This window comes from Melospiza georgiana, chromosome 10 (assembly GCF_028018845.1).
Source record: "Melospiza georgiana isolate bMelGeo1 chromosome 10, bMelGeo1.pri, whole genome shotgun sequence".
NCBI lineage: Eukaryota > Metazoa > Chordata > Aves > Passeriformes > Passerellidae > Melospiza > Melospiza georgiana.
The window spans coordinates 4,727,584-4,744,685 of record NC_080439.1 but is presented as its reverse complement, the minus strand read 5'-3'; the positions used below and the strand labels follow the sequence as shown (position 1 = coordinate 4,744,685).

Here is a 17,102-nt window from a genome sequence, read left to right as displayed (position 1 = left end):
GGGGGTGACAGACATTTGTTTTCAGCATAAATCAGACTAGAGGTGCTGGATAATGATGATCCAAACAAAATGTATGGAAAAAGCACTGAAAGGGAGGCTGTGCAGAAGTTTGCCCCATTAATAAGGGAAGCAGCTGGAATGAAGCTGCACTGGGACATGAAATGGAGAGCGAAAAGCCTGAAGATTTACTTGAGTGAGAATTAATCAAAACCAAAACATTTTTGCTTCTGAACACACAAGAGCCTCTACAGACCTTTTAGAATATTAAAAAAAAAAAAGCTGTCAAGTTCTCCAAACACATTCAAATTTGGGCTGAGAAGGAGCATGAAAAATCTAAGTTCTAACACACATTTATGCCATTTTATTTGCATTTCTTACGACCCCAAAAAGCTCTGCTGCATCAGTCTGAGCTGGCTTACCCCACTTCACACTAAAGCCATGAGAGGTTATTGGCCCCTTGATCACAGGTCTGGTGGGAGGTCCTGGCCTGTCTGGGCTGGTTGTGCAGACCAACACCTCGCTGGGAGAACTCTTCCCTTCCACGTTGGAAGCAAACAGCTGAAACAAAACCACAGTGAGTTTACCCCTGTTCACACTGCAACTGCTCTCCTGGCAGTTCTGCAGCAGACTTCTGTCGATAATTGCACAAATGTCACATCCCAAAGTGTGTGGGATTGTAGTAACAGATATTAGATTGTCATGATGTTTCTTTACAAGCCACAGTGATTTCTTCCACTCCCACCATCAGCAATAGATCATGACATGTTTAGGACAAAAGCAGTGCTGGTTTTCCCTTTAAAAAAAGTCACTTTTAAAAAATAACTGGGTCAACGCGCAACAAGTAGTTTTCTCATAAAAGAAAAATAAAAGAACTATAACAATAACAAAATAAGAAAACTATAACAATAACTTCAGTATTTTTGTTTTGGAGGTATTTCTAACTGCTATTTATAAAGTAATTCAGACTATCAGTAATCACACAATTAAAAGTCAGATCAAAGTTGTGCCTGTAGCCAGTGACACCAGGCTAGAGATTTGTTCTGATACCAATGCAGTTTTGTAAAATCCATGTTTAATTTGAAAGCAGGTCTGCAAAGAAGCACTAAGGGATCTCTCCTCTCACCTGCCACAGCAGCCTTTACAACACTAAGCTGAAAGGCATCATCTCAGAGTGACAGCACAAAAACTTCCCAATCCTTTGGGTAGTTCAGGCAACTTCACAAGGTTTTGTGTCCCAGAGAGCAGGACAAGAGCATTCCCTGTGAGGGTGGTGAGGCCCTGGCACAGGCTGCTCAGAGATGCTGTGAGTGCCCCATGGACAGAAGTGTTCAAGGCCAGGTTGGAGCACCCTGGTCTAGAGGGACGTGTCCCTGTCCACAGCAGGAATCCGGTGATTTTCCAACCCAAACCATTCTATGACTTTATGATTTTTCTTTCTGTTGCTCCTGAATATACTAAGACCTAGAGAATCCAGGTGTTGGCCTCACACACAGCTTCTGGCCATCTCCAGAGGGACACCACGCATGGGTGGCTCCTCCTGTGGACAGGGATGGATGGAGAGCAGCACCACAGCTGATCCTGGATAACCCCACTGCCTTCTCCTCAACAACAGCACCCCGCACTGTGCTCTGATCACAGGCCGCAGCACAGAGAAGAAAACGCTGAACTTGGTGTTTGCAGGAAGACTCAGAGCATCTCTCAGGGGCTCTGAGCATCCACAGAGGAGAAGACACCAACACCTGCTAAAATCCAGCTCCAGAACCAGCCACACATTGATATATGAGACAGAAAAGCTTCGTTCTGTGGCTGCCAGGGGAACACAGGCCCCTGTGCTGGCAGGGCACCTGACAGTGTTTGCTGCATTCTGTAGAAGTGAGATAGGATTTGTCACCAGGTTTTTGGGAGCAACGCAGCCAACTGTGACCACCTCACACCCTGAGCTACACTTTTACAACATCCTCCCACATGGTACTGAGAACTGTGATTGTTCCCCAAAGTCTGAGCAACAGGATCTCCTGTGTGATAAAGGCAGAAATACAACTAACAGTTTCATATATTAGGTCACAGTATAAAGCAAATTTGTATTTGATGACTCAGTTTTGGAGGGAGCACTAAAGGATCCCTGTAGTGCCTGGAAAAAGCCCAAACCAGAAAACACTACACACAATGACAAGAGGAAAAAGGCTTTACCCTGAATTTATACTGTGTGCTTCTTCTGAGATTCTTCACAGTACAGGCTTGCTCCTCTCCAGTGTACTTTGGGTGAAACACGCTGTCCTAAAAAAATAAAAATCCAACAAATTCCTATAACTGAGAAGTGTGTGAAAGTGTTCCCTGTGTTAGTCTGTGCCTACAACGTTACAGCAAAAGGGCATTAGAGCTGAGTGCTTTAAAAAAGAAAACAAACAAGAAAAAACAAACATATAATACATATAACAGTATTACTACTACTACTATCATTACTATTATTATTATTATTATTATTACTACTACTACTATTATTTTTAACTGCAAGGCCACAATACTTTTTTTTTAGAAGAGACATTTTGCAGCTGCCCTGAATAATGTTATTTTGCTGCAAAATCAGCACAAAACCAATTGTGGCAGTTTAACCTGCTACAGAACTGGAAGTGACAGATGACAGAACGCCGGCCCACCAAGGAGCAGCCAGGAGGACATGGCAGACTGACCTGGCCAGGGACAAGCTGCCCTGTACCTCACAGAATCCTGTGTGGCTTCATGAATAATCACAGATGACAGCAGAGATTTTCAGCTGAGGATTCCCAATTCTGCTGTGCAGCAGAGCAAATCACAGAGCTGCACCCTGCCAAGTACCCAGGACTCCTGGAAGGCCCTCCAAAGGAACAGTCCATGCTGTTCTCAGTCATCTCCAATTAATACATCAAAACTCAGTTTTAAGTCGTGCACTTCGTGGCAACACAGCACTCACATTATCCTCTTCCTGGATTTCCAGGGTGTAGGAAATCACTTCCTCTGGTGTGCATCCCTCTACTTTGTTCCACTGCAGGGAGATCCACGTCACGCCAGCGCGAAAGAGCCGCGGTGCAGAAGGGGTCTGAGGAATATTGCCTGCAGTGTAGCAAACCACCTCCTGGCTGTACCCACTGCTCAGAGACAGAGCACACAGAGAAATATTAAATACAAGCAAACAAACCTCCAAATCGCCCCCGAGACAAAGAACCAAGCAAAAAAAAAAACCAAAAACAAAACAACAGCAACAGCCAAAAAAATCCAAAAATTAACCCAAATAAACCCACCCCACCACCACAAAAACACAAAGCTAAAGAAACCTAAACCTCAATGTATTTAGAGAAATATTTCACATTTTCAAAAAATTTGGACGAAGTTCAAATTTCTCAGGTGGAAAAGATGAACATCCAGTTAGGAAATGCCAGAACTAAGAATAGAAAAAAATGCAGGATAATGTGTCCTCACAGTCATTTTTACAGATCTTACCACAATAACACTGGAAAAAAATATCTGAATGCCTAAAAATTAACTTGGTATTAACTGTGGAGGAAAATCTCATTTAACAAAGGGGATCCAAAGTATAGGAAAGAAAGTCTCAAGTGTTCAACTTTTGGATGTTGAACCTGAGACGTGCAGAATACCAGTTCTATAAACTCTGATCAAGCTCTCAAAGGAAGGTGACATTCTTGCAATTTTCAAATCTGTTTGCAAAGTACAAAACATATCTTGTACCTTGAAGTCACACCATGAACTTAACACACAGAAAAAGCCAAATCTCCCTATTCCAAATTTTCTTTCTCAAAAATAACCTATTTATTGAAATACACTTACATTTAAATAAAGCACCTATAACGAAAACCCAAACAAGACAAAAATTATACTACATGGTAAGTCCATAAAAGCATTACAACAAACCAAAGCCATCTCATGACATGAAGTGTTAGATGACATTATCATGCCTTAATTTTGAGTGCTATATATAAAAATAAGGCATGTGTTGCTGGTGCTTATCTCACAGATTAGCACAGAACAGCTGACCATAAATAGTTTTTAGCTCACTCCTTCCTCAATAGCCTGAGGGGAGAGAAAAAAGGGAGAAAGAGAAGAAACAAAAAAAAAAAAAAACAAACGGGGGTAGGAGTGTTGAAAGATGCACTAAGATATTTTAAAAATCTGGAATCTGGCAAAGAAAAGAGATGCCAGAACTGGGAACTCTGCACAAACCCAATTCCCTTCCAGTTACACTTAGCAGCTCAGCCCCCCTCTCTCTCCACATTATTTCAATGGAGAGGGAATTAATCTTGCAAGAAGCTGGAAAAGGGACTCTGTGCACATGTGAGTGGTCTCAGTCCATGTCAGGGAAAACACAGGAACCTGAATAAAGCAGCTTTCTAAAGCTATAAATTACTGAGAGGCTTGTGCTAGAGAAGACAGAACAATGCAGGATTCTCTCTCCACAAAACACATTGTTATAAACCAGTGCTGTTTCTTTTGTGTCCTTGCAATAATGATTAGATCCTGTTTAGCTAAGGAGGACAATAAAGGAGTGCACAAGGGCACTGGATGTTTGGCTTCTTCACAGCTGAACCTTTCCTGGCCTGCCCTGCTTGCCTGAGCCCAGGAGCACAGTGTCCCTTCTCTGGGCACACTCTGCCCCTCAGCTGCAGAACATTTCACCCCAGCGCTCCCCAGCAGCTCCCAGAGGGCTGAACTAAGTCTGATTTCTCACCCATCCTCATGTGAGTTCATCAGTGTGTGTGCAAGGAAAAGCAGTGGCTAAACCACATCTTTCAGAGCTTTGGATGTCCTCTCCCAGTCCTGCCTGTCTCTCCCTTCCTTCCCACCCCATCAGCCAGCCCTGCCAGTCCTGAAGAAGGAAGGGACTGTACTGCTGAAAAGAGACAGAAGGGCTTTGCTTTAAACCAGAAAAATAAATATATCAAGATTCCTTTCAAAATCTGTAACTCAACTTCCCCTTGCTTGTTTTTCTTGGTTCGCAGAGGTCCCTAGTGGGAATTTTACATAACAGATGTATTCTTTTCGCATTAGGACCAGACCACAAAACACCATTTAACACCTCAAAAGGAGCCTATCTGCTCAGGCTGATCTCATCAGCTGAAGGCACACAGCAATTCCCTGGGAGGTGAAGGATATCATCAAGGAAAGCCTGACTTACCTTGAAGCATTAACAACAGAGCAAATGTCAGATACTCAAAACCATTGTGAAAAATGCATGTATTTTACGATTGGCTTTTAGCAAATATTAAAATGAATATTATATGTGTTGTGTTAGAAAGTAATGCTGTATTAATTCTCTTAAGTACTGTGTTAAATATAGTTTTAGGTAATAAAAATTGTTAAAATAGAAACTATGCTGTGTAAGATACATTTTTTAAAGACAGGACTCCAGTGAGATAGCAGCCACAGGACACCTGAATCTTTCAGAGAAAAAGAATTTATTGCTCCATTATCAGAAGAAATGAACTTCTTCCTGCCTCGAAGGCACTGTAATTAGGATTGGGAGGAAGAAGCTGATGATGACCAGACAGAATCCTGTGTTTGAATGGAATTTATGCATCATGGATGAAGTGTATGACTATGCAACAGGCTATTGCTTTTAAGGGTTAATCCTTTGTTAACAGGTGTCCTTTTTCAGGCTTGTGCTGCCCAGAAAAAGGTACCCAGACATCCATAACTCTTTGTATTTGTTGTCTCATATTGTCCTAATTCAAATTGCCCAAAGTATTATCACTCTAATCGTATGACTATTTTTATAACCATTTCATTACCATTAAACTTTTAAAATTTTAAAAACAAGTGGCGTTTTTCACACCACAAAGAGAAAAGAAACAAAAACCCCCCCAGAAATTCCTCTTTACTGATGGGTGAACTCTTCAAGCAGCACTTTTTGTCAGGGAAGCTCTCGGTTCTCTGAGGAGCTCACCTGGTACCGATGTCGTTCTGGGCCGCCAGGCGGAAGGTGTAGCCCAGAGCCGGGCACAGCTTGGTCAGCTTGCAATGCTTCTGGCTCCCAAAGTAACACTCTCTGAAACCACTGTTCCTCTTTCCCTGCAAAGAGAGAAATCTGTGATTGGATTGCTATGAAACAAAACCACGCCATGCTGGTTTCAGGAGCGCTATCAGAATGAGATGTTTCCATAAAGGAAGCTGTGTGAGCGCTGACAGCACTGCTGTGCTCTGAAAATCACACAGCTCAGCAGAGTCTGCTGTCACATCCCTTCTCCTCTCACCTTCTGGGAGTTGTGAGATGTGTCTACAGCACACTGAAATACAATTTATCCCACTCACAATAAAAAAAAAGTGGGAAAATTATGAATGAAATGAATCTCTGCATCTCCTCGGAGCAGGGATAAAGGCGCAGCCAACACTTTGCAAGCACTGTTCTCCCCGGAGCATCCCTCGCTGGGATTGTCTCAGCAATTCCCTATCCCACCAGAGGGCTCTCGCTCCCCACGCTCCAGCACAGCCAGCAGGACAAGCTGCTGGGACCTTCCCCTGCTCTCCGGGGCAAAATTCCTCATCCCAGAGGAATATCCAGCGTGCCAGGCTCTGCACCCACCCACTGCCCCGAGCACACCGCGTGCGAGGAGCGAACAGGGATTTCTGGGGAAGTCTGGAACTCTGTAAAGGAACTTGTTTGCCAGAGGGATGGTGTTTGGGAGCTTCACATCACCGTGACCTGGAGCAATGATCCATCCTGGGAAAGGCAGCATGAGGCAGCATCCCAGAGGGAATGGAGACACTTCTCCAGCTCCCAAACTCGAGGCAGAATCCCAGAGGATGTGGAGACACTTCTCCAGCTCCCAAACACTTCTTCAGGTGCTGGTTTGTATATCAGCATTGCCGAGCACAAGGACACCCAGAAGTTCTCTCCCTGACCCCACCATATTTAAAACAAAACCAAACCCTTACCAATGCAGCCCAGCTTGGCACACCCTGGGGCAGGAATAAAGCCCAGCTGCTTGCAGGACAGAGTAAACTGAAGGAATAATTATTCCCTAAAGTCACAGGGAATATCTGGACTCATTCTAGGCCACACTGGAAAATGGGCAGTTTGAAATCTTTCAGGAGAAAAGGTATGGACTGCTCAGCTCCTCAAAAATAATATCTACCAGTACTGGAACAGCCGAAAGGAGTTTTAATTTCAGTACTCAAATACAGAATTATTGGACATTATGTCATTATTTATTATTATTTATTTATATATGAAAATATTTAAAATATATGTTATTTATGAAAATAATTTAAAATTGGGTACATTGTGAAGTACCCAAAAGCCCACCAGAATGGAGGTCTGACAAAGCACACCCATGGGCTCCAGCATGTGCAGAAGACAGGGTTATGCCCATCTCTGCAACTTCCTCTGAGTGAAAAGTTCTCCTGAGCCATTTACTAGTTTTGGCACACACCATTTTTAATTTTTATGTACCATTTTTAATTTTTACTATACTATTCACATGGGAATCCCGCCGAGGCCAGCAGCCCCACCTGCTGTGCCTCCTTGGCCTCACTGTGCCCTCCCACACGCTGTTCCTCCTCCATGCTCAGAACATCTCCACTAAAGAGCTCCAAAATGCCTGAGTGGGACACGCATTTTTCACTGGCCCACTCTCCAGCCCCTGCCAATTTCCACCTCTTCTCCCTAGAGAAGGGAAAAACTCCCTGAAAGGTTTGTAGTGAATCTCCAGGATGTGTTTATCAGGCTAGAAAGAGCCACAGAGATGATTTCCAGCACAGCACAGCAGTGTGGAGGCACTGAAGGGACGTTCAGCACGCTGGCAAACAGCCAGAGCTTTTATTTATACAGTGGGAGCCTACACTTGTTCTAGAACTCCTTTACACACAACCTCCTTCAGCTTCACCCACCTGCTCCAGCACTGCTGCACAGCTCAGGTAAATTCAGAAGGGGAATTGGAAAAGAATCATGAAACCCAAAGCAAAAACAGTTTGTAAATGAGGAAAATATTTACAGATCTAAAATCCCTAGCCATAGAGTGCTATGGTAGAATTCCTAGTTACAGAGTTCTATGGTAGAATTTCTTTAGCACAAAAATAACAGGTGAGCATACTTCTCAGCTCACCAGCAACAGATTTAAAATGCAGACTATACAAAACCTAATTAGAAATCTTATGTTTCAGTAAAATATCCATTCATCAGTTCAGCACTACTAAAAATAGATTTTTTCCCCTATGCAAACTCTCTTTTACAGGTTGAGCTGTCTTTAAATTAATTTTTCCTCAACTCTTTAATGACTTCACTGCTTATAAATAATTGAAAACATTTAATTTATTTTGGATTTCTCTTTAAGAATGCCTTTTTAAAAAATAATTTTCCTATGCTTTTTTTCCAACAGAACAAAGTGACCAATTGCTAAGCATATGGTCAATAAAACAATGCTGGCAAAAAAAGGGAAATCATGGAAAATCTCACCTATAGCACAATGCCTGAACTGAGAGCAATGGGCCAAACTCTCATTTGTCAGCCTGGCTGGTTAAAATTTTGCCAAGACTGCCAAACATTTAAGGTATCCTTAACTTTATAACAGCACAAACCCTGATATTGTATATATTTCTCTTCCAGAACTGGTATTGTACATTCCCCAGACTCACTCAGAGACCAACTGGTATTCAGATTACTCAGACTGGCTGGTATTTTGGATTCTATTGGCACTAATTGGAGAGGCTGGCCGATATTTCTAATTATCCTGGCATTAATAGCCTGGAAATAGCCTCTCTGCTCCTTCTCTCCCAAGATTTATGAAAGCACTAATGCTGGCATAATTATAGACAGGAACAACTGGCAGGCTGGTACTGGCTGCCACCCAAGAGCCTTACAGCTTTCCCAGAATCCTCCTCCTAGTCTTTGTACACTCGGCATCCAAGTTTTTAATCCCTCAAATAATGTTTCGTAAGTTGCTTAAAATACACTGTATCGTTTCTGCGAGGATTTGCAGTCCCCACATTGCAGAGGGAGAGCGCTGTCCCCTTGCCCAGCCTGGGGGAGGCTTCTCCTGCCTTTTGTCCTCCAGGACAGCCCACCCTGTGCTGGACCATCCTTGTCTGAGGGAACAAGGACAACTCAGCCCCACAAACCCATCCTGCATTGCACAGTGCTCCAGCAGTGTTTAAACACCATCACGGCTCTGCTGCTCTTTCAGCAATACTGCAAGCTGCATGCTCACCCAGCGCAGGGTGCACGGCTTTCTTTGGGGTGTGTTTACTGAAGAAGGGATCTGAGGTTTGAAATGGGTTTTGTTGGCCGACTCGAGGTTTGAAATGGGTTTTGCTGGCTGAGGTCCCAGCAGACGCAGTACATAAACACGGGAGGAGGAAGGGGCGGCTGCAGGTACAGCAGGGCAGGGATGGAGCAGCACAGCCCTGCACAGGGCTGAAGCAAAGCCCAGCACACATCTGTGAGCAGCACGCAGCACTGGCATCTGCTGCGGCCACACCAGCACCGGCTGCTGCGCTCGGGTCGTGCTGGCAATAAAAAGGAACAGACTGAAACTCAATCTGACACAGAGCTGAGGAGCAAACTGTCAACAATTAGTGCAACACACCCTCAGAGCTCTGCAGAGGATTTACTGTGCCAGTTATGCAAGTAACTGAGTTTTCTCTACACACAAACACTCAGGAGGCAGAAAAGGACCTACAAAACATCCCTGAATTATACACACGCCCCAGTTTTATGCAAGGCTCTCCTCTTGTATGTCTCACAAGAGTGGCACAGCCACAGAACAAACTCAAGGAGGGCAGGTAAGTGAACAAACACAAACATGGAGCTCCCTGTACCCAGCCCTGGTAAATCACCACTGGGGTGCTGGGCTCACATTATCAGCTGGTATAAACAAGCACATCTCTGCTACCTCGAGGAATTTAAAACTTTGCGGCAGAACAAAATCATCCCCATTTATCTCTATGTAAACTTCACTATGAACTATCCATCATCAAATCATTAAGTAGTGTGGTATTGTATCAGTCTCTCTCTGGAGTAAATTAAAGTGAGCTGCTTACTGGGTAAGAATTAAAGCTGCTTTGAGCTCTGCACAGAACAGGGACACACACTGTGTGAGAGGGATGTCCTTGTCTCTGGCTCAGAACATTCCTGCCCTTTCCCATCGAGAATGAATAGGATACTCTGGCTATCCATATACACAAGAGAAACATTTATTTACTACCACTTAATCACACAACAAGCATTTCACATCTAATTAGCAACAAAGGCCTGGTTCTTACAGCAGTGCCAGCAGCATTTTTCAGTGCAGCTACAGTTTAGTGATTTTGATGAATGCTGGCATCAGGGAAAGCATCACCTCCTTTACAGTCATGTTTTCTGTTTGGTATATTTTTAATGCTATTTTTTTCCCTGATTAGCTTTTTGCTTACCCTGAATAATCAATCCTGGCACCAAGTCAGCAATTCAGTTCAGGTTTTTGAGTTCAAAGTTCATAGCAAAAGAGCCAGAAGGTGAAGTTTTCCTTAATTACCAATTTTAACTGATTTTATTGCCAGAGAACTAATGCACCTGTGGTGCAAGCATGTTCCAAAATCCCAACGAAATCCAGAATACCTGAGACAGGATCTGATCCTTACTTCTTCAGAGTCAGTGGAAATTTTCCTGGGATACTTCCAGTGTATCTGAGTGACAATTTGCTGAACTGATCTTTTACCCTCCTATTTAAAAATTTTCACACCATTCTTCCCTAGGAAGGGACTCTACTTCCTAGGCAGGCTGCCACTTTAGGGTATTTCTCCACCTTTATCATCTGACAGACTTCTTGCTCTCTGCTCTTGCAAAGCCCTCTCTGCTTTGCAGCCACGATTTCATTTCCTTGTGATGGCTGGTTATTTTACCCCGTGCCTCACAGCTCATGAATGCTGCTCCAGCTGAGCTCTGGCAGTGTGCTCCCCGCTGCCTGGCATCCCTCTCCTGTGCCCTGATGTGTGTATTCCTTGATTTCAGCAGGACACAGGGTGGCCTTGTGGAGAAGGCAGTGCTTGTGCTCGTGTGGAGCGCACAGAACCAAGCTCGGGGCTGCAGGGCACTGCAAGTGAACTCTCTTTTGTACCTGGGTGCCAGATTTCCAGCAGCTGAGTGCACCTCACTGTCCCTCTGTTTTTTAAGATTTTCTAAGCTTTCTAATGTTGACATTCTTGCAGTGAACTTTCTCACACACTCTCTGTAAATAACTCATTGTTTTGCATTCCTTTATGGAAGAAGAAAGAGTTGACAGATTGTTAGTTTGACCAGCGTCATTGGAGAGGTGGCACTGTCACCCTACAATCTGCTGTCACTTCTGAAAAACTGTGAATGTTAGGGTCAGAAAATAAACTTCCTTTTTTTCCTTCACCTTGAGAACAGAGGTGTGTGCTTGTGCTCTTCCTCAGAGGCACAGCCTGCCATGGCCCATGGAAAAGTGACTGCAGCATCCTGCCAGCCACCACTGGGATGGGGCTGCTGCAAACTCAGCCTGCATCTCCAGACTTTTCCTTTCACAAGCATTAATAGCAGGCTTCAATTTCAGTGGCTTAACATTGCATTTCTGTCTCTCATCAGAGAAATAAGAGACAGAAATCTCTTATCTCTTATTTTTCTAAAAAATTTTTAGAGAAGCTACACCTGTGGCATTAACTGTGTCAGAAGCTGCCAGCTACATTTCAGCCAGGAGTCCTGTCAAACCATTGGAGATGCACCAAATTAATTTGTGCAGGGCCATTATTCTTTCATCTGTGCTGGCCAGCTATCCATTATAATCTCAGATTTCAGGGCTGTTACTGAGAAAACAAGGTAATTAATAAGGGAATCTGGATGCCTTCATTTTTTCCCATTGGTAGCTGAACTACCCTAAACCAAACTGCTTTTGCTCTGTGAAAAATGGGTGCCATAAGTATTTTTTCTGAAGACAAAATTCTTATTAAAGAATTATAAGGACTTTAGAATTGCCCTATATATATCCAAAAGTATGCCTATGCTCCATGTAGTCAAAATGAGCATTACAGTATTTGCACTGTATAATTATCTGCTGATGGTCCTTCTGACAGGACTTCTGTAGCTTCTCTTTCCTTTGCAGGCTGGAATCATCCATGTTTCCACTGCTCTGTGCTGCTCTGCTCCTTCAGCTCCAAGTTACTGGAAGCTTTGGAAGAAATCACAAGTGCACAATCCAAGTGTCATGGGTCTAACAGGACCATCCTGGCCCAAGCTTATGGAGAAATCTCTCCTTATATCCTTTCCCAGACTTCACACTCCCCTTTTTCCCCTTCTTCAGTGACCACCTTTGGTTTTCCACTATGAGCGGAGGGACAGCAAGTAATTCTGAAGTTGTTGCTCAGCTTTAGTTCAGCTTCTGAGGGTTTCTCACCACGCAGACCCCAGTAGCTGAGACAGCGCACACAGCAGTGTTTGCACAGTGAGTGGTTCCAAACACCCAACATGCAGCAGAACGAGCAGGGAATGTGTCACTAATGCCATGGTGGAAAACTATCCATAACAGAAAACTCCCTTTAGAGTATTTTTAGACTACAAAAGACCTCAAGAGACATTTCTCAGACTTTACAACCAAACACCCTTTCACACCCTTCATTTCCCCGCTCATGACTTTTATTTACATGTTGTCCAAGCCCTTTCTGTCATCCAATTTATTCTTTTCCTTTAGAGATAAAACTCCCTGACTCATGCTTTCTGCAGAAATATGACTTGCAGAAAGGAAAGGGGGCAGAAATTAGGGGACAGAGGGAGGACTGACCAGAATACACTCCCAACAAATGCTGCACATCATCTCTCAGGGCACTCTCCCAACAGCCCAGTGCTCACTAACCATGGAAGATAATTAGGAGAAAACTTATTTCCTTTTATGTCTGGAGGGAGGGTAATTGCCAGTACACAAAGGACACTTATTTTGACCCTGAGTACATTTCTGTGGACAGGTCTGCAAGATCATGGTTCTATTTCTCTAAGACAGGAACAAGTGTTTGTTCTGCACTCAGCAGCAGAAGAACGAGATCATGAACAGAACTGTAAGATACATCACAAGTAATTAAATAGCAAGTAATGCTAATTAAATAAAGTACACCAAATGAGCGATAAAAGATTTCAAGGGCACAGAAACAGAACATTGTCTCTATACAAAATAAATTGAATGGAAAGTTTTCCCCCCATTGCCTCTTTCACCTTTCCAACTCTTTACCTAATGCCATCAGGATTTCATTTTCCCATTTCTACTTTCTCCTGTATTTAATTACTTTTCTTTACTCAGCAAATCCTTGTAAAGTCTGAGTGCCATTTATTTGTGTATTTATTTCAACCAGTTACTACTTACCTCATCCCACTCCAGAAGGTAGCTGGTGATTTTTGAACCATTATCAATGGGTGCCTACGAACAAAAATAAACAAAAGGTGATTTGGGGAGTAAGAGAAAACAGCTTCACCTCCCCCAGGCAAATGAGCACAGCTTCAAGTGAAACCAAAGCTTTGCACATGTCTTGGCAACCTCTTAACCAATGCTGGGAAGGAGCTGGACATAATGAAACACACACATTTTAAAAGTCAGGTCGGTGCACAGGAAGGGATTTGTCAGAGCAGAGCAAGTTCAAGTCCCTTACTGCAAAATGACTGTCTCAGCTTTCAATTATTTCCAACATTTATGCTCACTGTCAGAACTTTTCCCCTGCTCTGCCCGAACCAAGCGTTACCCACCTTCCACTGCAAGGTTAAGGAGCTTTTGGTCCTGTGTGAGGCTTTGGGAGGGAAGGGGCTCTCTGGTGCTGAGCTGTGAGTGGTGAAGCTGACTGGCTCTGAGCAGGATCCTTTGACTGAGTTGTACGTTGCATATACCCTGGAACAGAATTGAAATGGGTCATAAATGTGCTGACACACAAAGTGGCACTGCCTGGGCCTCAGTGACCACCAAAGCACCCACAGCACCATCCACTGATGGCAGAATTTTCACAGCCCAATGGCTATCCCAGCTTTGCTTCACTTATACAAGAATGCAAAAAACACTACAGCAGAAGAGGAACAGTGTTTTGTGCAAATATTCTCATGGACCACTGAGTTATCTTCATAATCTTTTCTTTCCACCAATATTTTCTTGCCTGTTGCCAGGCTTCTACATACTGTGGCACAATCCTCCTTGAAACACAACAGGGAAAAAAGGTATCAACTTTAATGCCTGGTTTACACTTGATCCACGTGTACCATGTTGAGTGCTGGTTTCCTCCCATGGCTACAATTTTTTCCTACATAACTCAGGAATCAACATTTACTGCACCTCCATGGCCTAGAACTAACACAGGCCAGCAACACTGCTGTGATAAACTAAAAATCTTCAAAGCAAATTCCATTTCAGGCAAATCCTCTATATGTCAGCAGAGAACATGCAGTGACAAATAATATGGGAAAGCAAATGGGATGTAGTTGAGCACTTCCTCATGAGGTGCTTTTCTCTGAAAAAGTAATGATGTTATTTTTCCCCTTCATTTTTCCCCTTCACATTTTCCATGCAGCAAAAGAAAGTGCAAACTGGGAGTCTTCTACTCAAAGCAAAGTTCAGGCCATGACCAGACAATGACCTCTGAGTTGGCTGTAGCTATTGTGTGCTTGAATGCAGAGCTTAAGAAAGGGCAATTTCTAAATTTGTTTTCAGTAGATAAGAGTAATTTATGCACAATGGCCACCTACATAGAATCAAACCCTCTGGGGGAGGTAGACAAGATCTGGTGCTGCTTTACACATCACCTGTTAGCAAGCAGGAGCAACAAGAAGTGCAATTAATTAACTGAGCCTGCATCTGGCAAGTGGTACATGTGTGCGCTGGAAATGAGCGTGGCCTGGCATCCAACACACCCCACGAGGGAAATAAAACCATGTGAAAATGAGCTCAAGGGGCATCTCCTGCAAGCCACTGAAACCCTGAGAACTGAGGGCACCACAGCAATACACCTGGAGGGAAGCAGGTGGTGGTTCAGAGCAAACCAGGCTGTTCCAGGCTGGAGCACAAGCATCTTGTCCAGCAGAGACAAAGCCCTGAGGGATGCTGCCAAGGTCAAGGAGACCCAAGGCCATCTGCCCAGTAACTGCTGGCCCCATAAATTTCTTTCCTCAACAGATTTATTTCTTCACAGTCATTAATACATAATGCAGTTTCAGTTGAAGGAAATAAAAACCAAAAAACTATATAGTGGAAAGCGAACAGCCGCTGCTTCAGTGACAGCTCGCTCCACTACAAACACTGATGCTGCTTTGCAAGGCTGACTGTTGTATTTAGTCACTCCTTTTTAAACAGAAGTTATTGTTAACTACTCACAAACAACCTGTAGTTGGCAAACCTGCAAGAAGGTGGAGGGCACTGTAGGCAGGGAGGAAGAAGTCAGCCAGGACCTGGGGCAAATACCCACAACACCCCTAAAAATGACTGAGACCTCAGCTGTGCATGGTGACCTCTCTGGTGTTTGAATTTGGCTTCAAAAGAGATGTTCAATGCTCAAAAGGAAGCTCAGTAGTGTTTTACAACCTTCTCCTTGTAACCATCGCTTTGCTGCTAAGGACAAGGCTCCTGCCCCATTCAGGAGCTGCATCTTTTCCTCATTTATGACGAGTTCCTTCTGGTCTTGTGCTTCTACTTGAAAAGTTCATTTTAGGGCTCCACTAGAAACAATCCTTAAAAATAAAAATAATCTACAGTAGCAGAGCTAGATGGACACATTTTGGTGTTGGATTGGTTTCTTTTAACCCTCAGAAGCAATGTGTTGGTTCTTTAGTTTTACAAACAGGAGCAACCTTGATGTGAAACAGTGTGCCTAGCCCTTATCTGGAAAAACAGAAGGGAACAATAGACAAGAGTGAATGGATTTTTTTTTTAAAGGATATTGAAGGTAAGTGAACAGGATGTAAATTCAAAGGCTTGGTTCATAAAGTCTTTGAAAAAAAAGCAACATGAGCAGGTAACACAGTGTTCAAACCATCAGAGAACAAAACTACAATGTGTTAATAGTTAATGAATGTGTAAAACACATCTTCAGAATCAAAGAGAAATATGTTATGAAAACATCAACACAGTTCAGTGTGGATCCATTTTTTTCTTGGAATAAATGCTGAAGTGACTATGGTCAGATGGATCTGTATGCAGCAGCTTTACTTCCCAAAGTGTGGCCTCCTTATCAAAAAAGTGTGGAGTACTTCCAGTGTTCATCTTACAGGAACTGAAGAAACACCAGGTGCTTGAGCCAAATTTTTAAATTACCTCAGATATCCTACTTTCATACACAAGCACTTCCAAGCCTGTTATCCATACAGAAATACAGATCATAAACTTATTTTTATCTCTCACTAAAGTAATGACAACACAATGAAAGATACTGTTCAAAAACACTCTCATAGTCCAAGATAAAATCTATGATAAAATGTTTAGAAACCAATGAAAAACCCAACTACAGAAGTGACTAAGAAATTCTTGAACTACACTGTATATTTACTTCAAAGTCTTTCACTTTTATTCTCATATCATTGAAGAGTTTATATTTAAGTGACATTCAAATCATGCTGACTCACCTGACATGATAATCTGTTGCTGGCCTAAGGTCCTTCAGGTGATATTCTAATTCTTCTCCACTACAGGAAAGAAATCCAAATAAATCAATAAAACCAAATAAATCAATAAATTATGAAAAGCAATATCCCACATAGCACAGCTAGTGATTTTCTAGTGATAGAATTTGAAAGAAGAAAAATAATCCCTCCAAAGAGAAACAGTAGAAACCATATACCAACAATTTGTCAACACACTTCACATTTCCTGAAAACTTCATAAAGCTCCATATGCACAGAAGAAAAGAATTTATCACACCAAGTTATTCAGTAAACTAAATATATGGGTTCATTTCAATGCTACCTCATATTTTGTTGATATTTGTATAAAGCTCATTGTGGTTTTCAACCCTCCCAGAGCCAAAAAGAGCGAAACCCAAACATTTCTTGTTGTAGTTTCTGCATATTTCCTATTGAAAATACTTCATACACAGTGACCCACTGAACTTCAGAGGAAGAAGCATAACCATTTCACTTATTGCTCTCTCCTCCAGAACCACACTCC

General features: G+C 42.8%; 1 protein-coding gene across 1 annotated transcript in view; it reads right to left on the bottom strand.

Annotated features, from left to right (window-relative positions):
- Window positions 1-17,102, bottom strand: part of FNDC3B (fibronectin type III domain containing 3B) — a 183,196-nt gene that overhangs the window by 40,131 nt on the left and 125,963 nt on the right. Inside the window, exons 9-15 of the mRNA XM_058031468.1 lie at window positions 16,562-16,621; window positions 13,709-13,847; window positions 13,332-13,385; window positions 5,936-6,060; window positions 2,951-3,125; window positions 2,191-2,277; window positions 420-558 (exon numbers count right to left, since the gene is read on the bottom strand). Of these exons, the coding sequence (XP_057887451.1) occupies window positions 420-558; window positions 2,191-2,277; window positions 2,951-3,125; window positions 5,936-6,060; window positions 13,332-13,385; window positions 13,709-13,847; window positions 16,562-16,621 (779 nt within the window). The remainder of the gene's footprint in view (window positions 1-419; window positions 559-2,190; window positions 2,278-2,950; window positions 3,126-5,935; window positions 6,061-13,331; window positions 13,386-13,708; window positions 13,848-16,561; window positions 16,622-17,102) is intronic.